Source organism: Erpetoichthys calabaricus, chromosome 3 (assembly GCF_900747795.2).
Source record: "Erpetoichthys calabaricus chromosome 3, fErpCal1.3, whole genome shotgun sequence".
Lineage (NCBI taxonomy): Eukaryota > Metazoa > Chordata > Cladistia > Polypteriformes > Polypteridae > Erpetoichthys > Erpetoichthys calabaricus.
In genome coordinates, this window is record NC_041396.2 from 313,293,646 (window position 1) to 313,319,567 (window position 25,922).

Consider the following 25,922-nt stretch of genomic DNA (forward strand, 5'->3'; position numbering starts at 1 on the left):
CTTCTCCTCTCTCAACACCAGCACGGCCACAGAAGCCCTATGCTCGACTCTGTCCTCCTGTCGTGACAATACTCATTATCTTTCTTCGAGGCCTGAACGTAAAAGACCCTTTCTGAAGAATTCCGCAATCAACAGATGTGGCTCAGGACAACCAAAATGAAATGGAGAATTCAAAGGCTCGGGCACACCTGACTAAGTACCAGTCTTTTCTTGCATCATAATCATGACATCTGAAAGCCTTGTAGAAAATCATGAAAAAATGACACTGGTGCAAAACATGGAAAGGAGTGTGTTGGTAGAGAGCGCTTGCCTACAAACACTTTCTCCAAACTCCTTTTCTGTTGATGCCTTTGCCACCTTTTCTCATGATAGGGTGGCTCCACTCTCTGCCACTGATGTTTCCGATATCCTCTCCAGTCACCCCCACTACCTGTCACATCTCCTTCACACCATCTCTTCCTCATTCATTTCTGCAGTTACACACATCATTAACACCTCACTCAGCTCAGGCACATTTCCTACGTACCATCTTCAAATATGATCTGATAACCCCACTTCTTAATCTATCCCACATTAACAATTACAGACCTGTCTCTCTCCTTTCTTTCCAAAACACCTGAACGTACTGTTTCTAACCAGGTCATTTACTACCTTGTACAAAATGCATTGCTTGCTACCAACCAGTCCGGCTTCAAGAAGAACCGCTTGGATAGGAGAGGTGAGGAGAGTTGTCAAGGGCACATCAAACATGCACAGGGGCTGCCTCAAGGATTGCTGCTGGGTCCTTTCCTCACTGGGCTCCATCATCCAATCCTGTGGTTTCTCTTATCAGTGCTATGCTGTACAGCTGTACCTCTCATTCCTCCTGAGGACAACATGGTATCAGTAAGTGTCTCTGGCAAAAACCGAGCTCCTTGTGATCCCAGCCAGCCAATCTGTTCAACTTCCCATCTCTGCACACTATAGTTCACTGTCACTGACACCTGCCAGGTCAGTACACAAACTTGGGGTGGTGATTGATAAGCAGTTATTATCTGACCATATTTTTACTGTTTCTTGTTTATGTAGGTTCACACTGTACAACATCCACCAGATCAGACCTTATCTAACAGAGCAGGCAGCACAATGTTTGGTCCAAGTTCTGGTCTTGTCACGTATGGACTACTCCAAGTCACTTCTGGCAGGAGTACCCACATGTGCTATGAAGCCACTGCTGATGGTCAAGAATGCAGCAGCCAATCTTGTATTTATCCAGCCGAGCCGGGCACATGTTACTCCTCTCTTCAAGTTGTTCTTGGGCACCAGCAGTGCAGAGCTTGCACAAGAATTGCAGCAGGCAGGTGTGAGTGAGGTGAAGACTTTTGGAGGATGGCCTGGTGTCAAGAAGGTCAGCAAAGAAGCCAAGAAAAACATCAGGGACAGACTGATATTCTGGACTGCAGGGGACTGCTGGGGGAAAGTTATTTTCTCTAACGAATCCCCTTTCCAATTGTTTGGGGCATCCGGAAAAAAAGAAAAGGTGAGCGCTACCATCAGTCCTGTGTTATGCCAACTGTAAAGCCTTCTGAGACCATTCATGGGTGGGGTTGCTTCTCACTCCCAGTTTGGCCTAAGAAAACAGCCATGAATAAAGAATGGGATCAAAACATCCTCTGAGAGCAACTTCTCCCAACCATCCAACAACAGTTTGGTGACCAACATGATGGAGCACCGGGCCATAAAGTAAAAGTGAAAACTAAGTGGCTCGGGAAAAAAAACATGGGAATTTGGGGTCCATGGCCAGGAAACTGCCCAGACCTTTAATCTCATTGATAACTTATGGTCAATCCTCAAGAGCTGGGTGGGGGGTTGATGGGGGCTTATATTCCACAAATTGCCACAAATTCTGATTATGCAAGAATGGGCTGCCATCAGTCAGGATTGGGTCCAGAAGTTGATTGACAGCATACCAGGGTGAATTGCAGAGGTCTTGAAAAAGAAAGAAGGACCAACACTGCAGATATGGACTCTACATAAACTTCATGTCATTGTCAATAAAAGCCTTTGAAACTTCTGAACTGCTTGTAATTCTACTTCAGTACACCAGAGAAACATCTGACAAAAAGACCTAAAAACACTGAAGCAGCAGACTTTGTGAAATTAGGGTTAGGGTTACCAGAAGGCACATGAGAAACTCGGACATCACCTGGAAGAAGGTTCTATGGCTTGATGAGGTAACAACTGAGCTTTTTGGCCATCAGACTAAACGCCAGGTTTTTTATAAGCCAAGCACTGAAGCACACCATCGCCACCATGAAGCATGAGGGTGGGAGCATCAGGCTCTGGAGATGTTTCTCTGCAGCAGACTGTGGAAGGTTTATGATGACAGATGGGAAAATAAATACAGCAAAATACAGAGAAATCCAGCAGGAAAACCTAATGCAACATGCAAGGAACCTGTGACACAACAGAAGATTTGTTATTCCAGAAAGACAACTACTGGGAGCAATGAGCCAAAACTACACAGCAATGGCTTCAGAACAGCAATGTTCATACCCAGGGGTGGCCACGTCAGAGTCCAGATCTCAAGTCACTTGACTGTTCACTCCCAATCTCCATGACACCTGATAAAGCCTGAGCAGCTTAGTGATAAAGAATGGAGGGGAAATGTGCAAAAGTGATAGACACAGAGAGACCTGTGCACACAGACTCGAGGGTGTCATGGTGGCCAAGGGAGCATCCACTAAATACTGACCTAAAGGGCATGAGAACTGATGTCACCACTGATTCTGTGTTTTATAAAAGATATTGAAGTCTCCGAACAAACACCTGAAACACCACATCACTTCATCCAAGAGAGGGAGGACAGAATGGAACATTTGGTGGTGCAGGAGACAACGTGAAATGAAGAGGGAAGGTGGCTTGGATCATCAAACTAACGCTGAGTGGACAGAAAGTTCACAAATATAAAAATGACAGAGAGGAAAAGTTAATGCAGCAATTCAAATATGTAAAGTGTGACATACTGTATCTCCTAGCACAGAGAAGTTCATTCTCTCAAAGTCGGAATAAAAATAAGGGCTCTGGTAAAGGAAGACAAACAGACTTTATTAAGCAATTCAGATTTATTCTTAACGAGATTGGAGATTCTCACATTCTAGTAATATCTGTGTATAGACCTCCTAAATTTAACGCGTCTTTCTTTGAGGAATTCTCTGACCTGTAAAGACAGTTAAAAACATTGTTATACCATGAAAGACCCAAAGAGTTTCTGATTTAAAGAGAACATGCCGTAGAGCTGAGCGTAAATGGAGGAACACTAAACTAACTATCCACTATGAAATATCAAAAGTTAAAATAACAGAATACAATAACACAGTCCGTCTTGAGAGGCGCTGCTATTTCTCTAAGATTATAAATAACAATGCTAGTAATCCCAGAGTCTTATTCTCGACGATTGATCGTCTGCTAAACCAGGTAACTCAAAGGAATGCCTCCTAAGTACTTCCAGTAAAACCTGTGAGGCTATCGCTGTATTTTTCAATCAAAAAATTAATGATATTAGAAATAACATAGTATATCTTCCCAACACTAAGGATCCTCCTAAACCCCAGTACTTCGTTATAAACAAATTAAACTCTCACTAGGATAAATTTACCTGATTTACATAAAATAATTTCTCAAATGAAGCCCTCCACCTGCGTCCTTGACCCAATACCAACAAGTTTTTTTCAAAGAAGTATCGGGCGTGCTTAGTGATAATGTTCTTGACATAGTAAATTCGTCATTAGATACGGGGGTCTTCCCAGACTGTCTTAAGACTGCTGTAGTTAAACCCCTATTTAAGAAAAATAATCTCGACCCCTCTGCTCTTGAAAATTTTAGACCCATCTCTAACCTGCCTTTCTTAAATAAAATTCTAGAGACGGCAGTCATTATGCAGTTAATGACCACCTCAATAAACCTGCTATTCTTGATAAATTTCAGTCAGGTTTTAGAACAAATCACAGCACAGAAACTGCACTCGTTAAAGTAGTAAATGACTTGCAGGTAAATGCAGACAGAGGCCATTTATCTGTTCTCATCCTCATAGGCCTGAGTGCCGCATTTGACACCATTGATCATAATATTCTTAGAAATCGCCTTAGTCAATGGGTGGGCCTCTCTGGCAGTGTCTTAAATTGGTTTGAATCCTACCTGGCAGGGAAAAAATTCTTTGTTAGTTGTGGTAATTACAACTCAAAGACACATGATATCCTATATGGTGTTCCACAAGGCTCTATCCTGGGTCCGCTGCTCTTCTCAATCTATGCTTCCGTTAGGTCAGATTATCTCAGGGCACATCGTGAGTTACCACAGCTATGCTGATGACACACAGCTGTATTTATCAATAGCACCTGATGACCCCGATTCTCTTGGTTCACTAACACAATGTCTGACTTGTATTTCTGAATGGATGAATAGTAACTTTGTCAAGCTAAATAAAGAGAAAACTGAAATCTTAGTGATTGTCAATAATGGATACAATGAGGCTATTAGAAATAAACTGGATGCATTAGGATTAAAAGTCAAAACGGAGGTAAAAAGCTTAGGGGTTACTGTTGACTGTAATCTGAATTTTAAATCGCATATTAATCAGATCACTAGGACAGCATTTTTTCACTTAAGAAACATAGCAAAAGTTAGACCTCTTATATCATTGAAAGATGCTGAGAAATTAGTTCACGCGTTTGTTTTCAGTCGACTAGATTACTGTAACGCAGTCCTCTCAGGAATACCCAAAAAAGACATAAATCGTTTGCAACGAGTGCAGAATGCAGCTGCTAGAATCCTAACCAGGAAAAGAAAATCCGAGCACATTTCTCCAGTTTTGATGTCACTACACTGGTTACCTGTGTTATTCAGGATTGACTTTAAAATTCTGCTTATGGTTTATAAAGCCTTAAATAATCTCGCCCCATCTTATATATCGGAATGTCTGACATCTTATATTCCAAATCGTAACCTCAGATCCTCAAATGAGTGTCTGCTTAGAATTCCAAGAGCAAAACTTAAAAGAAGTGATGAATAGCCTGCCAATAGGAATGTGCCAGGCTAATACAGTGGAGCACTTCAAAAAACTGCTGAAAACACATTATTTTAATATGGCCTTCTCATAACTTCACTGTAATTTAATCCTGATACTCTGTATATCCAATTCATTATAATAATTATTCATGGTGGCTCTAAAATCTGTACTAACCCCTACTCTTTTCTGTTTCCTTTTCCGGTGTCCTTTCAGTGGACCATCTGCTCAAAGCACCGTGATGTTCCAACAGTGATGGATTAAAAGCCAGAAGTCTGCATGACCATCATTATCAAGTCCTTCTGTGAGAACCCTAAATACAAAGAGGACTATTTCATTTATGTTAGGTAGAATGCCCAGAGGGGACTGGGTGGTCTCATGGCCTGGAACCCCTGCAGATTTTATTTTTTACTAAAGCCGTGTGGAGTTTTTTTTTTTGTTCTTTCTGTCCCCCCTGGCCATCGGACCTTACTCTCTTTCTATGTTAACTAATGTTGTCTTATTTTAATTTCTTATTTTGTCTTTTATTTTTATTTTCCTCATTATGTAAAGCACTTTGAGCTACTTTTTTGTATGAAAATGTGCTATATAAATAAATGTTGTTGTTGTTGTTAACAAACAATCATAGAGCACAGCATCTCAAGTTAAGAGTACAATGGAAATCAACACAAGAAAACTTGGCAGTGCAAGATCATTTGTGAGACGGACGCCTAGAACAACAAGAACAATATTTATTTATATGACACATTCTCATACAAGTGATGTAGTTTTACAGGATGAAAAAAGAGATAAAATATAAAATATAAGAATAAAATTAGGTAATACTAATTAACATAGAATAAAAGTAAGGTCCGATGGCCAGGGAGGACAGAAAAAAGCAAAAAAAAGGGATTTCAGGCCACAAGACCACCCAGCCCCCTCTAGGCATTCTACCTCACATAAATGATGTCAATCAGTCCTCGTGGTTTTTAGGTTTCATGTGGAAGAACTTGATGACAATGGTCATGTGGACCTCTGGCTTTCAACCCATCAATGGAGGGACATCACGGTGCTTTGATCAGGTGGTGGTGGCGCAGATCGCCACCACAGAAAACCGGGAACAGAACAGCAGAGAAAATAGGGGTTAGTATGGGTTTCAGAGCCACGAAATAAAAAAATAATTAATTGCATATACAGAATATCAGGGTTAAACTAAAATGAAACTACGAGAAAGTCAAGTTAAAATAAGGAGTGTTTAGCAGTTTTATAAAGTGCTCTGCCGTATCAGCCTGGCAAATTTCTATCATTCAGCTATTCCAGATTTGAGCTGCATAACAGCAGAAGGCCACCTCACCACTTCTTTTAAGTTTAGCTCTTGGAATTCTAAGCAGACCCTCATTTGAAGATCTAAGGTTACAATTTGGAGTGTAAGGCGGCATTATTCCCATGATCCGCTGGGCAACCAATGTCTTTGGGTTCCGGGGGGAGTATGGTTGCAAAGCTGAAACTTAAAGGAATTGACGGAAGGGCACCACCAGGTGTGGAGCCTTTGGCTTAATTAGACTCAACACGGGAAACCTCACCCGGCCCCGGACAAACAGAACAATGAAAAGTCAATGTGACTCACAAGTGCATGTGAACTGTACACAGATGAAACCAATTCAGGTGAGGAGTTGGGGTTGGGCACATGAGCAGGCAGTGCGTACTGTACGATGACTAAAAGATGACTGTTCACCCATCAATACATCGTCCTCACTGGGCGTCCTTCCCCTCACACCCCGTTCCGCCCTCCGCGTGTGACTGCCATCCAGCCCCATCCCTCGCTCTGGGTGGTGGTCCTCTAGTTTTCAGTCATGGACAATTGCATGTTGCTCTCTCCAGAGTTCCCTTACAGTCGTATCCTCAAACCCACCCCATAAGAAGAAGCATGTTTGTCATGGATGTGAATCGCTGTATGCAGAGTGTAACACAGTTTGTTTGTCGTGGATGTGAATCGCTGTATGCGGCGTGTAAAACAGTTTGCGAGGGGTATCCCATGGTCTTACAGTTGGTGGGCGAGTCTCTGTTAGTTGCTCTTCTGAGTGGGCACATGACCAGGCAGTGTGTCTGCTTCGAGAGTGAGGGTGAACACGACAGAACCATCTAAGAAGAATCATATTTGTCGCGGATGTGAATCGCTGTATGCAGCGTGTAAAACAATTTGTTTGTCACGGATATGAATCGCTGTATACAGTGTGTAAACTGCTGTATTGTATGTTGCTCTCTCCAGAGTTCCATCTTTTCATTCACCTACAGTCGTATCCTCAAAACCAACCCCATTTGGACAACTGTGTTTTTCAGGAAGAGTTCACCCATCAATACATAATTATGCGGCGTATGCTATGCCACGGGTTGGCTAGTTGTTTTATAAAATCAGAACTGTGCGTTTTCATCTCGTATTTAAATGAAGCTTTATCATTTCATCAGTTATCTATAAGCACCTTGTGCAGTTCAGGGTCCGGGGGTCTATTCAGTCAGACCAACACTGAGATTACAATAAGATGGCAGCTTTCATTTCCTCCCAGTCCTGTATGTTGAGTATGTCGTCACTCACTACCTCTGTCACCTACATGACAAAGTGAGGTGACCGTCTGGACTCGGCTCAGACCAGCAGCTCTATGATTTTACAACATTAGAACGTTCTAGACGAGAACAGGCCATTCAGCCCAACAAAGCTTGCCAGTCCAGTCCAATTATTTCATTCAAAAAAACATCAAGTCGAGTTTTGAAAGTCCCTAAAGTGTTACTGTCCACCACACTACTTGGTGTCTTATTCCAAGAGTCTACCACCCTTTGTGTAAAGAAAAACTTCCTACTGTTTGTGACAATTTTACCCTTAACAAGTTTCCAACTGTATCCCTTTAGAAAAACTCATTTTAAAATACCAGTCTCAATTCACTGGACTAATTCCCTTCGTAATTTTAAACACTTCACTCAGGTCTCCTCTTAATCCTTTCCTGCTTAAACTGTAAAGGCTCAGCTCTTTTAATCTTTCCTCATAACTCATCGCCTGTAGCCCCCCATAATCACTCTAGTTGCTCTTCTCTGGACCTTTTCTAGTGCTGTTATATCCTTTTTGTACTGATGAAGTGATCCTTATGATTCCTTAAGATAGCGGCTCTGGCAGGTGGCTGGAACTCTTGATAGCAGTTTAAATACAAACTAGAAATGGAGCGGACTCACAGATCCGATGATAAGAAATTTCACAGTTGTTACTCAACACCTTGTTCAGCCCCAGCTGCATCCCCAAACTCTCTTCTTTGTCGTCATCACTGGCTCTGAAACACAAGAGGAGCTGTGAGAGTTTCTCCTGACCTGACTGACCTCATATCCTCACACACATCACCTGAGTTCAGACATTAAACAGATGAAAGGCCACCAGGCTGTGCAGCACAGAGGATTGTAAGTCAGCAGTGTGGCTAATAAACTGAAATTCAATCCTCACTGGACACGGGCAGGCTGGGCCTGACTTAGCCATGGTGGGTGAATTAAACTAAATTGTAAAGGACACTCATAATAGAAACCATACTGGACGATGACCCCCACATCCACCCCATCCTGAGTCAGGGTTGTCATTTTCGAAGATTGTATCTCCGCTGACAAACTCTTCATTCGTGTATTCTGATGCAAATGAAACAACTGAATTTTTAAATATATATATATAAGGTACTGTATATTAGCACAAGGTCTCTGAACATTAGCAGACACACTTTTGATGGTTTCTTAGATATTGCACTACATAAAATTATTAATGTTGGGTTCAAAAACCACTTAATCTTTGTAAAATGAATGAATACGTCAAAGCCTTCATTGTGATTTGTGTAACTTGACCGTTTTTCTGTGTTGATTGACGTGACTTTGAGGCTGACGTCTAGAAATGCTGCCATTGCTTCCTGCTTTCTGCCTGAATACACTTCTTCTAATCTGCAGTAGCCGTCCTCAGACACACGACTCACTAGTTCACTTTATCAGGCCTCTGATGACTCTGAAGACTTGGCCTTTTCTATTCTACTAAAGCCTCATGGCCTCGTTAGCCTTTATTACAGAGTGGTAACTGCTCTTCTCTGTGTGGCCATCAGTGCTGCGGTGTCTCTTGTGACCCTTAACCAAGCTGATGACCTCATTTAAGAGCTCATTAGACAGTACTGCTCAATATCTGAACTAAACTAATACATACAAATACCATTTAACAATTTAACATTTACTGACAATTCAGTTTATAAATGAAGACATTTGAACTCATCACCTAAAAGATCCATTGGTCCCTCCATTGTCTAAACCAGGGGTAGGCAACGTCGGTCCTGGAGTGCCACAGTATGTGCAGGTTTTTGTTCCAACCCAGTTCCTTAACGAGAACTCAATTATTGCTGATGAAGCACATATTGCTTAAGTGACATTTTGATGCTTCATTTTAGTGGTCTCGCTTGTTAAGGTTCTCCAACCTTAATTGCTTATTTCAATCTTAAACTGCTGCATTCAGTGTTTTAATTGCTCCTTATTAGCAATAAGATGTAAAACAGGGGTAGGCAACGTCGGTCCTGGTGAGCCGCAGTGGCTACAGGTTTTCATTCCAACCCAATTGCTTAATTAGAAACCAATCATTGCCAATCTCAGACCTTATTTAATTTTATGGCTTGTTAGTCTGTGCAATGTAAGGCTTTTATATCGTAGATTTTTTTCCTTTCCAAGGATATCATCCAAATGATTTGAAGCCTAAAACAGATCATTTTCAGTCTGTCACATTTTTCTATTAAGTGTTTTATTAAATCAAACCGTGCATGATGAACACACACAGATGTAATTGGAAAAAAGCTAGCTGGAGAACTGCTGGCTGCTTTGTCTTTTACATCTTATTGCTAATAAGGAGCAATTCAAACACTGAATGCAGCAGTTTAAGATTGAAATAAGCAATTAAGGTTGGAGAACCTTAACAAGCGAGACCACTAAAATGAAGCATTAAAATGTCACTTAAGCAATATGTGCTTCATCAGCAATAATTGAGTTCTCATTAAGGAATTGGGTTGGAACAAAAACCTGCACATACTGTGGCACTCCAGGACCGACGTTGCCTACCCCTGGTCTAAACCCACTTCATCTTGAACAGGCGCCCAAGGCAGGAACAATCCCTGAACAGGGAGCCAGTCCATCGCAGGCAGAGAGACACACACTGCAGGGCCAATTTAGCATCACCAATCCACTGAATGTGTGTGTTTGTGGAGCACCAGGAGGAAACCCAAATTGAGAGAACGTGTGAACTCAGAGCAGGGAGGACTGGGGAACTGTTATCTTCTTAGCAGTGCTACCAGTGTGCCACCCAGGAAAGTACCAAAAATGCGTAACTATATCTATGAGGAAAATGAGGGTGAAGCCTTCCCTTAATAGCAGATTAAACACCATCACTACACGTGACAGACACAAGCTGATGACAGCCCAAGGTTATTATAGTTAACGGAAACTAAATTCAAAACTGAAACTATTATTAAAAAAAAACATTTTTGTAAAATGAAATAAAATTATTAACAAAACTAAAATGAAAAACTAAAACTAAACAAAACTATTAAAGTAGCTGGAAAGAAAAACTGAAATAAAATAATAATTTACTAAAAGCCGTCTGGAGTTTTTTTTTGTTTTTTCGGTTCTCCCTGGCCACCGGACCTTACTTATATTCCATGTTAATTAGTGTTCTCTTATTTTAATTCTTATTTTGTCTTTTTTTCTCTTTCTTCATCATGTAAGGCAGGGGTGTCAAACTCCAGGCCTGGTGGGCCACAGTGGCTGCAGGTTTTTCATTCTCACCCTTTTCCTAATCAGTGACCAGTTTTCACTGCTAATTAACTCTTTTTCCCTTCATTTTAATAGCCCTGTTTTTAAGGAGTCAGTCCTCTGAATTGATTCTTTTCTTCATTAAATGGCAGCCAAATAGAAATGAGACGTGAAACGAGCCAACAGATGACCAGCTTAATTGGAACTTCAAACTCCAACCAATTTCACTCCAACCAGTTACTTAATGAGAAGCCCATTCTTGCTGTTAATTAAACTCGTTCTTTAATTCCATGGCCTGTTGCTGCTCTCATTCTGCCACAGCAGACATTTCCAAAACTGTTTATTTTCTGTTATTTCTGAACACCAACGAAATGTTTTAGTGACCTGATCAGATCAACCTTACTGAGACCTCCACCTTTCTTTAGTTTCAGATATAGTGCAATGAGCACAGGTAAGCTGGCCATGTGGTGACTTGTTTTGGGTCTCATTATTGTTTGGCTGCTAATTAAGGATAAAGAAACAAATAAGGGGCCTAAGTCGAGTGAATTAAAACAAAAGAAGTTAATTAGCAGCAAAAACTGGTCACTAATGAAGAAGATGGTTAGAATGAAAACCTGCGGCCACTGTGGCCCTCCAGGACCGGAGTTTGACACCACTGATGTAAAGCACTTTGAGCTACATTATGTGTATGAAAATATCCTATATAAATAAATGTTGTTGTTGTCTTTAACCCTTGTAACGTTTATCTCTAAAACAGAAAGTCTTCCACCACAAGCCACAGCAGATATTCATCCAGTGATCGACGGCTGGTGACGGAGGGCGGGTGTTCACACTGCATTTGTGGTGACAGAGCGAGCTGAACACAGGCGCATAAAGCTTCTGAAATAGAAAGCGAGTAACTGTGCTGCATTTCTTTGCGCTTGTTGTATATCAAGAAGTAATTCAAACGCCTGAAATCGGAATGTGAAGATCAACAAAACCTTCACCGTATGGACAGAAAAATCACGAGTGAGTAACGTTTCACTTTATTTCTCAGGTGACTGCATTTTGTTGACAGTAATTCACCTGCCACTTTGCAGAAGGAGAAATCATTTTTACTTTCTCGTATACGAAGTATGGAGGAAGTATAATAATCAGGAAAAAATTTAACCTTGAGATTTTGATGCATCTTGATGTTTTAGACCTCTAATGACTCCGAAAATACCGTTTTTTTGGAATTATGTGTGTGTGTGTAAACATAATAACTGAAAAACGCAACAGAGACAGAGGGAGACAGAGGGAAGACAGAGGGATGACATTCAGCATGGGGTTGTTACGCCAAAATTGTAGATCTGCATTAACTTTTGGGAAAAATCCATCAACCAGAAGTGGAACTTTACCTAAATACATTCTCAATTTTGTTTGTTTTTTAATTCATCAGCTGCAGACTCCGATTTATTCAAGTTTACTTTTATAATAATTGTTCAATATATTATTCGTTTAGATTTGATTTGTTGTTCATGGTTCTTTAATGTACATAATATAGAAATATAATCTTTGTCTTGCATTTTACTCCTCAGATATCCATCCTTCTGCGGCGGGCTGGTACCCTGCCTGGGGTTTGTTTCCTGCCTTGTGCCCTGTGTTGGCTGGGATTGGCTCCAGCAGACCCTTGTGACCCTGTAGTTATGATATAGCGGGTTGGATAATGGATGGATGGAAATCCATCCCCATATCTGAGTATACGAGAAAGTCTAGGGGAGATCATTCCCAAATTTTCAAAATACAATGGCACTGATAGAGAAACGGACGGTCATCATACAAGAGCAGCATATTGTTGCTGACCAATCACTTTTACTTTAAAAATGTCATTTAACAACCAAGAGATACAAACTTTGTAAAATTCCTGAGTTGGTAACGTCTCTACTGAACTACAGATACGTGGGAAGCAAAGAGAATCTGCCAAGTGATGAAAAGCTAAACATACTAAGATGTTTTTGTGTTTATTCTAAATTTAGTAATTAACCTTTTTAGTTCATATTTACAACTCAAAATACCTGATATTGTGAAAATAATCCAGTAGCAGAATTATATTTTAAAAAATGTGTACCCCTTTTTTCAATGTTTCTCTCTCTCTCAAAATAGATCAGCCATATCACACATATCACATACCAAGGATTTTCCCTGCCTTGCATCCAAACCTGCTGGGGTAGGTAGGCTCCAGGTTTCCTGCCATCCTGCTTTGGATAAACAGGTTTATATAATTTATATATTGTTCCTAATCTCAGACGCTGTCTCTGTCGTTTTATGCCTGTCCGTACTCCTATTACCTGCTCTTGCTCTGCTCATTAGGGGTTTACTCTCCTTATGATGGGCTGTTCAAGTCTCACTCCTAACCCCTAACCTTCACACTACATGCTTGTTTTTCTTTGTTTCCCTCAATACAGCTAGGTGGGGTCTGCACACTCATTCAAGTCTAAGACCCCATTTCTTCCTAAGCCCCCATGAGTTTCATGATCACAGTAGAATCTGTTTTCTGATATTTTATATCTTTTCAGGCCTGCAGGTGGCAAAATACTGTCTGTAAATTGTATGTTCCTGAGATCGAATCAGAGATCAATATGGCTGATAGAAAATAACAAAGCCAAATATGGGAGACTTTTGAATGTAATACTGAAGGAATTCATTATAAGCACATTATCATGGAGCAGGATATGTTGTGTGTTGTAGACATTTTGAGTAAAAAACCCTAAAACCTTAAAATTCACTTAAATTTCATTACAAATTGGCCCATTCTGGGCAATAAAAGGAAAAGAAAAAAATGCCAACAATCAGTGCAGATTTGTTCAGCAGAAATGACATATAAAATATTTAAAAAATTATAATATTGTGAAAAATTGTTCATATTCAGTGTCTGGTTTTGATTATGCTTGTTTTTATCAGACAAAAACAAAACCAGATATTAAACCATGTAGCGTTGTAAGCGTCCACTAACATGTTAAGTGTACAGTTCTGTTTGATTATGACACAAAGCTAAAATCTGTAGGAGCTCCATACCATAATTACTAAAACAAACTGAAACTAACAGATACATAAATAAAATAGAAATGTCTTTGTGATAGAAAAATTTTATTAAAACTAAAAATACACATTGAAGGAAAACTAAAACTTTCCAAGTAAGGTCAGAAAAAATGTAGAAATAAAAATGAATATAAAAAGGCAAAACTATAATAACCTTGTGACAGCCCACTTGTGTCTATTATCATTCATCTGCAGGCAGGAATAGAGTTGTATGGATGAGTGGACTCTTTATGACCAACAACATCCCATAATCTGCCTATTATATGTCAGCTATCACACCTGCAGTAATCCACTTTGTGTCCATTCACACTCCTACCTCAGCCGCTTCGGCTCATCACTGTCCCTGTGGCACCCTGTGGCCTCGTGGCACCTCAGCCGGGTGTTTAAGTTCAGAAATGACATTCTCACTTACAGTATTTACTTGAAGTTTGGTTTACTGCACTGCAAAGCGTTTGTCATTTGTAACATATTTCATTATTGTCTTCAGAGCTCTGAGAAACGACATTCATGACTACATGTGTAAGGTCAGCAGTACTGGCAGGATTAGAGAAAGGAGTCGCTAAATGTGAAGTCAGCAGTCACCGGCCATATTTATGAGATATTTATGTAAAAAAACCCTTCAGGCTTCTGCCAGTCTAACTCATTCAGTCAAAGTGAGACGACTCGGATTGAAAAGAGTTTTCTTACCTTTTGGATTTTACAGGTCCTGTGTCTATCACGGTAGTTGTGTTTTCTTTACTGACGTCATATCGCTCAATCCAATATCGCACGTTAACTCCAATGATAAGAGCTTTAGAAGAAAACATGAAATGAAGAAGCTGATGTAAAGTTGAACTTGCATGTGTCTTTATTGTATTGAATTGTCTTCTCTTAGTCAGAATCAATCAAACACATTTTCCCTCCTTTTTTTCTTTAATATATACTGGCCTGAGTCTCCACTTATAAATGAAACAAACAGACAAAACTCTCAGTGTGTCACCTGCTTTTATAATAATAGAGCTATTGTGTCACTTCTTGTGTCATTTGAGCAGATGACAGTGATGTCCAACACTAATAATGTGTCAGTGTGCTAACAGAGATATTGGATACTAAATACGACATCCCTGGGGGAAATCTCATAAAAACCCCAGCGCTCCAATGGATATCAACCAATGATAGAATTTGTAGACAATTGTACTGATTTGGGTCTTAACAGGGGCCTATCACCTCAGAAGGGCAGTTCAGTGGCATTCTGTGTTTTATTTGGAGCGATGCAATGGTCACCTGGTGATTTTCATGAAATATTAATGAGCAAATCTTAAATTGCTTTATATACTAATTGACTAACTCATCACCAGTGACCCTTTTGTCCATTACGTATCTCACAAATATCCAACCAAAAACCAGAAATGCATGTAAACGTAATGTAGAAATGGCAACTCTAAGAGCTCCTGTAGCCAGCAAAGAAGAAACAGCAATCTAGGATTCACAGCACGTCTGATGACGTCAGTTATAGCAAATGAAGAAAGACGGAAAGAGTCCTCTGAGAGAATCTTTACTTTAACACACAGTCAGCACTAAACAAAGGGTCATTGAATGGCAGTCACATTGGCATAAAAAGGCAGTCACCCTGAGCCTTTGAAATGTCTTGACAGACTCTCCAGATCCATTGGACGAATGTGCTAAAGAAAGACATTCCTGCTTTAATAACACACTGAGCTGACTCCACTTCAGGTTAGGTCAGCGTTTCTCAACCTTTAAGTATTTGCGACCCGAGTTTTCATAACAGTTTTAATTGCGCCCCCCGAACGTTTTTTTGAAAGGAGCCCACTAATACCTATTTTTAATTAATGATATATCACAGATGCATATTTTATTATACCTACTTAACTTTTATCGACATTTATCTAACTCTATATTTTTCTAGTATCAGAATATAGTTTAAGTTAATTTATTTTGGTTTCATTAGATGTATTTTTCATATTTTTGATTCTTGTTTTCTTTTTTTCACATCTTCGCGCCCCCCCAGGGGGACCCCCCCCCCCACCCCCACGCCCACAGATTGAGAACCACTGGGTTAGGTCTTCTGGGATTGTTCTTGTGGTGCACTTTCAAAGCTTTTCTTGTTTTAAATTCTTTCTCCTGAAAGTTTCACTTACGGTATACAGTTTATCAAGACAGTCATTTTAAATCCACCTTCGTAAATGACATAGCTGCTCCTCTAAGCCCTCTATATTCACTAGTCGCCCACCCCTTGTCTTGCACCAATCATGGCTCTCCTTCCAGCTCAGTTGACTACTTGAAATGAAGTAACACTTGGAATCGAAGAGGACCAGGTCCAGTTTACATACAGAGCAAGAGTTTTCTGTGGAAAATGAAACAAAAGAGCAAATGAGGGATTAGATGAGCAAGGAGCCCCCAGTCTGCTAACCCTGCAGCAGAGCACTCACAGTGAGACATGTTTGTAACATCACAGTAGTATTCCTTCAGATTACTGAACACTTTGGTTAGTTCATCAAGTTTCTCCTTCAGAGTTGTGTACTGAGACAGCAGGGTTTCTCGTCTTTTTTGAAGATCACTGAAGTTTCTTTTCCTTTTAGACTTTCCGTTATCGAGTGTTTTCTGCAGATCATTGTTGTTTCTTTCGCATTGGGACTGTGGGGTAGCTTGAGCCTCCAAAAGTTCAATGTTACTGGTCAAGATGGAATTTGCATTTCTTAACCTCTCCAAGTCTTCCTCTATGTGATTTAATGTTATGGAATCTGAGGAAAACAAATCATACCATACAATCAGTAATACAAAATAAAACATCTTTTAAGTTTGAGTTGAGAATTTTATCAGTTTTGCAGTGAAAAAGAATCACCTGCCATGTTTTCTGTTCCTTTTACTCCATCAGAATTTGTAATAACAGATGAAGATTGTGCCTTACTAGTTTTTAATTAACGTAAAAGCGGTATGAACAAGCTGAGATAGCCATTGTTCTTTTTTTGTTACTTGTGTCAAGGCTCAACACCCGGGACTCTCACCTGACCTCAAACAGTCCACACGACCCCCTAGTAGTTCATAACCCAGAATGGCGCATTGGCAAGTGAAAGACAACTGGTTTGGAAAGTCGTCCCTGGGGGTCCTTCCAGTAGGTAAGCCTATCGTTTTCATTTTTTTTTATTTCAAGTAAACAGGCTGCCCCAGTTGACACACCAACACTTAGGTTGAGTCCTGTCCTTCCGTACTCTGACGACAAGTGACATAGTCAGAAGGATTTTGTGTCTTATGATGACAGGAATTGGCTAACTTGGCAGATTCTGTCAAACAAATGGCAGACCAGTTAAACCATTTACAAATTCACCACAGGCAGACCTGGCAGATGCTGAAGCATGACTTGAGGCGGCAGTAGCCCATCACCTTGGATGAAGACAGGGACCCGCCCAACCAAAGTCACAATGTGTTCGCGGGATGACGTTGAGTTGTACCTGCTGATTTCTGAGTGCACTGCTGCCTGACATCGCTGCCCCCAACAGGAATGGGCACATATACTCAATCCCTTCCTATCAGGGGAAGCGCAACAGGCATATTATGATTTGGAGGAAAATAATGGGTACGTGAGAGCAAAAAGTTATTAAATGCTACAATATTAGCCATTGGCTTCACAGCGATAGGCTCTGGAGAGCGGTCTTATCACAGGATCAGAGCTCCATAAGGCGACGCCACATCTAGGGAGTGCCTCGATTTTACAGTTCAATGACTCAAACAGGCATGGCCAGTTACCCTCAATGGGCATCCTCTCTGAGCTCTGGGTGATAAGAGAGATAAAAGTGGTAGCAATGACGCCCCTGATGTCCCAGAATGGTAACGCTTACTTCAGATGAGCCCAGTGATTGATGAATGCAATGCAGTAAGAAATAAATAAGTCATTAAATAGTCCATAAAAAGGCAGATCAGTTTAAATACCGAGGGGTATACATCACAAGTAAACATAAAGCTCTTTATCAACAAAATTTCGCCATCTGTATGGATACAATTAAGCAAGACTTGCATAGATGGTCAACCCCTCATCTCACTCTAGCTGGAAGAATTAACATTGTTAAGATGAATATCCTTCCTAAGCTTCTCTTTTTATCTCAAAACATTCCAATATTCATCAGTAAATCATTTTTTAAGAAATTGGATTCAACCATATCCTCATTTATTTGGAATTCAAAACATTCACGTATCCAAAGAGCGACCCTACAAAGACCTCAGGCAGAAGGTGGCATGGCTCTACCTAACTTTCAGTTTTATTACTGGGCAGCAAACATACAAGCCATAAAAACCTGGACACAAATAGATGAACACACACAGGCTTGGTCAGCAATAGAAATAAAATCCTGCAGTACTTCTTTATATTCCTTGCTTTTCACATCAATAAATACAAGTTATCACCAATATGCTAATAACCCAATTGTGTTTCACTCACTCAGAATATGGAACCAATGTAGGAAGCATTTTAAGATAAAGAAGACTTATCTGTGGCTCCTCTGCATGAGAACCACCTTTTACAGCTCTCGCAAACATATGCAGTTTTTAATGAAAACAATTAGGTTTAAATCACTTAGAGATCTGCACATAGACAACGTCTTCACATCCTATGAACAATTACACTCCAAATTTAACTTTCCAGCAACACATTTCTTTCACTCTTTTCAAATTAGAAACTTTGTTAAACAGAACCTGCCCGATTTTCCTCACCTCCCACCTACCTCTATGCCGGAAAAAATATCAATCAGTCATGAGGACTCAGACAGAATTTCTGTAATATATAAAACAATTTTACAGTCCCTCCCTTTCAAAGATCCAAAAGGACAGTGGGATAAGGATCTCTCATTCAACATCTCAGAAAAGGAGTGGAAGGAAGTAATGCAGAGAATTCACTCAAGCTCCATATGTGCAAAGCATACAATTATTCAACTCAAAATTATATATCGAGCACATCTGTCTCGCTTAAAATTGTCCAAAATGTTCCCAGGGCAAGATCCAACCTGCGAATGCTGCAACCAAGCTCCAGCCTCACTGGGCCACATGTTTTGGGCCTGCACCAAATTAACATCATTCTGGACCAAAATCTTTAAGTGCCTATCAGACAGCCTTGGTGTCACAATCCCTCCTAATCCACTAACAGCTGTGTGTGGTGGGCTACCAGAGGGGCTTAAAGTGGAGAAGGACAAACAAACTGTGATGGCCTTCACTACACTATTGGCACGTAGACTTATCTTGCTAAACTGGAAGAATCCTAACTCTCCTCTTTTAAGTCAGTGGGTCACTGATGTTTTATATTATTTGAAATTGGAAAAAATCAAATTCACACTTAGAGGATCTGTGCAGAACTCTTTCAAGACCTGGCAGGATCTAATCAGTAATATGTTAGAATAAGCTCTTAAAGCACTGAGGAAGCAGATTCTCTTACAATCTCTTTTTCTTCTCCATTTATCGTTATTTACTGATTAATTAATCTATTTACTTATTTTTACTTGCTTTAAGTTTTACTCTGCTGGCCATGCTCTCTTTTGCAGGGTTGGGGGTTGATTTGTTTTCAATCTTATTTTTGTAAAAATTGATCTATTTGTTTGGAAAATTGTGTGATTACAAAAAAATCAATACAATTATAAAAATAAATACAGAGAAAAGCCAAGCAAAATGACACCTTTTATTGGCTAACTAGAAAGATTACAATATGCTTAAGTTTCATTTTATCCCGACATGAAACTTAAGCATATTGTAATCTTTCTAGTTAGCCAATAAAAGGTGTCATTTTGCTTGGCTTTTCTCTACATTCATAATGGCTAACACGGTACAGCACCCTAGTACTAAAAATAAATACATAAATAAATAGTCCATAACAAGGCAGTCCCATTGTGGAGATTAAAAACAATCAACACACACGTTAAAGTCCCTTTTAGAAATGATTCAAGGCATCAGGTTAGTCTCCTCGACAAGATAAGCACACCTCTCTCAGCCTCCAACAACTGACTCTTGTCCCACCTGCCTTCTCCAGCTTCGAGCGAGACACACCTAGCCGGCCCCCTGTCATCACATATGCTGTATTGTGCTACCTGGACCTCTGGAGGGACAATCCAAGTCCCCGCTCTTACACTAAAGTTAAGCAGTGAGACCCCTCAGAGTGCCAGTGCCTTGGCTCCATTGCAGTGGTCTGACCACCCTCCCTCCCCACCTCCTCTGTATGTTCTTGCACTGCCGATCCTGTCTTGAAGTTCACTCTCCTTATCCTCCAACCTACCCCAGTACTACTCAGCCTTTTCTTTTAAATGTCGGTGGGCACAGTGCGTAATTAAGTGCCCCAGAGTGCCAACAAGGCAAACAGGCAGACCAGGCGTGTCTGCACATGAATGCAGGATTCAGTGACCACCTCATTAACAGACACTCCACCACACTATGACACACCAAGCTAACCAGACTGTTTTTGTTTGTTTATTACTTTGCACCACCATGGTCCTCACCTCGTGACAATCTGGGTTACTTTTATCTTCAGGTTGTCACTCCGATGCTGAGAGTTGCTAAGACATTGTTAGTGCACACCACTAGCTGATTACATAAGTGCATCCAGCAGCTCTTACTCACTGGAGAGAAGCCGTAAGTGTTGAATGAGCTCAGGGCACGCCAAGGCTACAGGGCCGATGTAATATCCATCCATTATCCTACCCCCTATATCCTAACTACAGGGTCACGGGGGTCTGCTGGAGCCAATCCCAGCCAACACAGGGCACAAGGCAGGAAACAAACCCTGGGCAGGGTGCCAGCACACCGCAGGGCAAGCACACACACGCACCTACACACAGAGCTCACACTAGGGACAATTTAGAATCACCAATGCACCTAACCTGCATGTCTTTGGACTGTGGGAGGAAACCCACGCAGACATGGAGAGAACATTCCAGCTCCACACGGGGAGGACCCGGGATGCGAACCTGGGTCTCCTAACTGTAAGGCAGCAGCGCTACACTGCACCAGCGTGCTGCCCCGCCGATATAATATGAAGGGGGAAATGAAGAAGAACGACTGAATCCTTATGTTCCTTTAATTATTATGGAGATAATAAGGAGTCAGAGTGAGTAGAGAAGATGCCGTATGATGAGTTTTACTAAGTTTAATTAAGTTACTGAGCGAAGTCTCCATTATGAGAAGTATGAGGTCCTTCTAGTTTTGTGGGTGAAGAAGATAAGAGGAGACAGCTCAGGGTCCCTCAGGGGTCTGTCCTTGGAGCATCATTACTTTTTCTGATTGATTCTGGTATAAAAATGGAGGGACAGCAGACACTGAGGAGGCAGTAAAAATAAAAAGACCTGGACAACCATCAGAACTGGGCGAACACTTGGAATACGCAGTTTAATGTAGAAAAGTGCAAAGTGCGGCACGTGGGCCAAAGGAACAGCAGGTATGAACACAAGATGGGAGACAGTGAGCTACAGGAAGAGACCTCTGAATAGGATTTAGGGGTTCATGCTGACACAACATTTTCAGCGACTAACCAATGTGCAGCAGCAATTATAACAACAAATAACCGTTAAAGTCAATGGACAATATGCTAAACTTTATAATACACTAATAAGACCTCATCTGGAGTACTGTGTGCAGTTCTGGTCAGAACAAGAAAGACATAGCAGCACTTGAAGCTGTGCAGAGGAGAGCAGCCAGGTGCATCATGGGACTGAAGGACATGTCAGACTGTGACAGACTCAGAGAATTAAACCTGTTTAGTATGGACATCACGTGGGGACCTCATCTGGGTATGTAAAATCGTCAAAGGCATTAATAAAGTAGAGACAGCAGAATTCTTTCAGCTTAAGGGTGAATCACGAACTCGAGGACATCGGGGGAAATTAAGAGGAAGTGCCATTAAAAATGAAGCCAGAAAGTCCTTCATTACACAAAGAGTTGTGGGACTCGGAAACAAACTACTGAGACATGAAATTGGAGCAGAAACCTCAACAACTTTTTAATAAAAATCAGGAGGAGATGTTGGGACAGCTTAGTTATTAGCTAAACACACGGGCCTGATGGACTGAAGGGTCTCCTCTCGTTTGTCAGTTTTCGTTAGTTTCTTTTCATTGCTTTCATTTTTGACATTAGTGACGCCTATTGAGATGACAGTCGAGTATTTTTTGTAACGTTTATTTTTGTTGTTGGTTCTTTAAAACAGTAAACGATAATTTAGTGCACATTACATGATAAATACATAAAACGAGACAACAAATGCACTCGTCTCCTAAACTCCAACGGTCTTTAAAAGTAAAACATAACTTAGGCTGGAGGAGGCTGTGATGAGGACACTGGATGACAGCAGTTTAAAGAGAGGGAATGGAGTCAGGAGATGACACAGACAGATAACTGGGAGACAAATATTTAATGAAGCAAAAAAGGGGGCGGGTCGTTAATTGTTATTATTTTTTTATATATATATATTTTTGAGCTTGTATAAAATGATAATTTCCCCTTGTAAAACAAATAAAGTATCATCTAATCAATTCTAACAGAACGCTCATGTTAACTAATATTCAATATACTGTGATTACTGATACAATGTGATGACGCCACACTGTAACGCAGCACCACAGCATAGCGTCACAGAAGTAAACCCAGTAGATCTCATATAAGAGTACTTTCAGATATTAAACTGGGATTATCTCACAGACATAATACAGGCATTGTAACAGCTAGCTAAGTGCCCTGAAGATGGGAGGAGCTGGATGTTTGATTGACAAGTGACCTGTCACACAGAGATGCACTTTCAGGAGGGTCTGCAATTCATCCATCAAGCCTAAGAAGATTCAAGAAGGCAGAGGACCAAATAAACTTCAGTCTCATGAAGAAGGTGAGGATGTTTTGTGGTTGATCACTGAGAGAGAACATGTCGGTAGGAATGTCAGAGGGAAACGTTTTTTGTACATTGGGAGGTTTCTTTTTTCTCTTAGGCAAAGAAACTTGTAAATATTATATTTAAAATTCAGCAGTTGAAGGGTCAATAGGCACCCATTGTTGGGACTGGGGTGATAAATTGAAAGGCAAATTTCCTGAATAATCCTGTTACTGATTATTGTGACATCTGTCTGCAGGCCATAGATAATTGCTGTCTTACTTAAACAAACAAACAATTCAAAATTATTATAACAGGACTGCCTCCTTCCTTGTAAAATGTTTGTATTTAACTGACTTGAAAATGAACACGTCTGGGGACATTGGGTTCTAATCAGCATATGTGAACTCCTGGATAGTTGGCAACAATACTTTTTGTTTAACCGGTGTTTAAATTATTTGTTCAGTTCAGGAAATGGATATGTGCCATTGTTTAATCCATCATCATGGTGATCTAGACAGGGACTGAAGGAGATTTATACTTCTGGCCAGTAGAAGGCATGGGGTGAGGGACACCCCACTGAGAACGCTGCCAGGACCACTCGCATAGACCACAGGGGCCTGCAGGTAGATGAGCGTACCTGGGTGGCAAGACACGAGGCACACGGATGGCAACACCTTCCTCGAGGCAGGAAGAGACTGTTCTACCAGAGAGACACCAGTTGTGGGTCCAGCGAGAGACAGAAGACTCATGAAAGGACCGAGTGAAGCTGGTGGACGTGAAGTGATGTGTGCCGAAGTCAACACAGGAAGACCAGAGTGGAACAAAAGAGAACATTCACTCCATGAAGAAGAGATGCTGACAGATATCTGACAATTTGGCAAAACTTCTGTTAGGAAACAAGCATGCAGTGAACAGAGTGCATCTGTGGACAGTTGGACAATTCACTGTTGTGGTAACGCAGCACGCAAACTGGACTCTGCACCACTAAAGGTTGTCACCTCCTCCACTTTTAGAGTGTGGACTGTGTGTATTTCATTGAACTGTTTGTCGTTGGGACTTGGTGATAGTCATACAATATGCTAAATGAACGGGGGATTGCCTACACCATAATAGGAAGGGAATATCTTGTTTTAGGTTGTCAGTGTTATGGGATCCGTGTAATGTTTCCTGTTGTCTGGCAGTTTGCCGCTGCTCTTCAGAAAGTGTGTGTGTGTAATTTGTTTTTCATTCACTGTCTTGGTGCGAGACTTGCCGCCGCTGCTCTACAGATAATGTTGCTCTGTGGTTTGTCATGCGTTGTCTTTGTTGTTCTGAGGTATCCTGCCTGTGCTGATTGGTCTGGCGTGATGTCGATGCTTCTGCTTCTGTGCGTTGGTGTGAGTATGTAGGCCAGTGAGAGCATTTCTGTTGGTTGCCGCTACACTGTATGTGCCTTTTCATTTTATCGAGAGGGTTACATTGAAGTGAAGGAAAAAGGAGTGTAAAATGGGGGTGTCCTAATGCAGTTTAAGTGATTAACAAAGTATGCACCGAATAAACAGTCAAATACCACAGTCGATAATCAGTCACATTGAAGAACTGAAGACATGAAGATAAGCCTAAGACCAAAACTCTGCCAGGAACATGGATTCCTCGCTATTGTTGTGGGGGGATAGAGCAGTTGTGGCAACCGTTGTTTACATCGAGTACAGACGGACACAAGCGAAGTAATATAAGGATTTAACATGAGAGTGGTTTTAAATATTAGCTGGTCAAACGCACATCCTATATAACTAGTTTATGAAGGTTTATGCTGTGATTAAAATGTAGAAGTGATAAAATATCTTTTGCCATTAAAGTCATCCCCTGGTTATTTTATGATATTAGGTGTCATGCATGCGTGTCAGAGGATCACCTTGCAGGTTTATCAGAGGTAAGCGATACGACTGCAGGGTGAGAGGGGGCGCAGTCGCTAACATTATTGTCTGTTTGGTCACTCACTGCAGGAAGAAGAAGCCCTCTCAGGGCAATTTATACTGTCCTTAATGGCCAGAGGACGATAAAAGAGTGGATACCCCAGAGAATGGCGTCTCATATCGGATCCTTACTATAAGCAGCACGGAGCTCCCGAAGACGACCCACACTACCGAGTTGATTTTCATTATAGAAGTCAAGAAGACGCCTCTGTCTTTTGTTTACATTGCTTGTATATCTCATCAAACGTTCTTTTTGTTTAAGATTATTTACAATTAGATTAAAAGGGGTGACTTTGCTGGCACCCCAACACTTCTTGTACATTTGGAGTGCCCTTCCAATCATCCATTTATAGTGAAATGCAGCTGCACTTATTCATTTATTTATACTTTTATTTATATCGGCCTTTACATGAATGCACTCTTTCATCCACAACACCAGTGTTTTAGTCCTGTGGACCCACTGAATGGCACATTTTCAAAATGACCTGAGCAGTTAGAGAGAGACCTGCACTGGAGGTCTGCAGCCAGAACTTACTCCTTGAAACCCTAAGGTTATTGTGAGGAATTGTACGGAGCTTCAAGCCTTCCTTTAATTGACAAGGAACGGGATAGGAGACAACCCACCTACAGCCAGTCCCACCTTTTAGATGTCATTTATGTTCTGAATCAGTAGGCCATAAAGGCAAAAGAAAAAAGATCAAGATATCAAATATTAAAAATAAAGCAGTAAACCCCGAGACGGCCGTCCTCTGAGCTTCACTACTCTGAAGTCAGTTTAGGATTCTTTTTTGGTTTTTTTCTTCTTTCATTTACCTGAGTTTTGTAGTTGGTTTTGTTTTTCACTCATTTTGGTTTGTTGCTGTTCTCTAAATTTCCTACATATGACCCTCTGCCTGCATTTTGAAAGACTTTTTGGTATTTTGGACTTCTAACAATAAATGGCTTTATTAAATCTCATTGCTGTACTTAAGTAGTTCGTTCAGATTCTATTCACCTTGAACTTTGCATAAGGTCACAATTGCTATTGTCACACATGCTGGTCAGAGGCTCACCCTCCAAGTTCTACCACCCTGGGTCAGGAGGGGGCGCTGTGGCTGACTTTTCTTCCACCAAAGTACAGAGAAATGCCAAGTGATGGCAACTGACTGCGCCCCTTCTAGTCCCTTGGCTCTAAGAACTTGACATCCCAGGAGGAAGCGTCACGTCTATCCTGAGTGACCAGAGCTAAGGAGCTCCGTGACTTTCAGACGGCAGA

General features: G+C 40.9%; 1 protein-coding gene across 1 annotated transcript in view; it reads right to left on the reverse strand.

Annotated features, from left to right (window-relative positions):
- Positions 1–14,568: 14,568 nt before the first annotated feature.
- LOC127527135 (E3 ubiquitin/ISG15 ligase TRIM25-like) overlaps positions 14,569–25,922 on the reverse strand; it is a 142,602-nt gene continuing 131,248 nt past the window's right edge. Inside the window, exons 8-9 of the mRNA XM_051924797.1 lie at positions 16,315–16,626; positions 14,569–14,675 (exon numbers count right to left, since the gene is read on the reverse strand). Coding sequence (XP_051780757.1) covers positions 14,569–14,675; positions 16,315–16,626 — 419 coding nt within the window. The remainder of the gene's footprint in view (positions 14,676–16,314; positions 16,627–25,922) is intronic.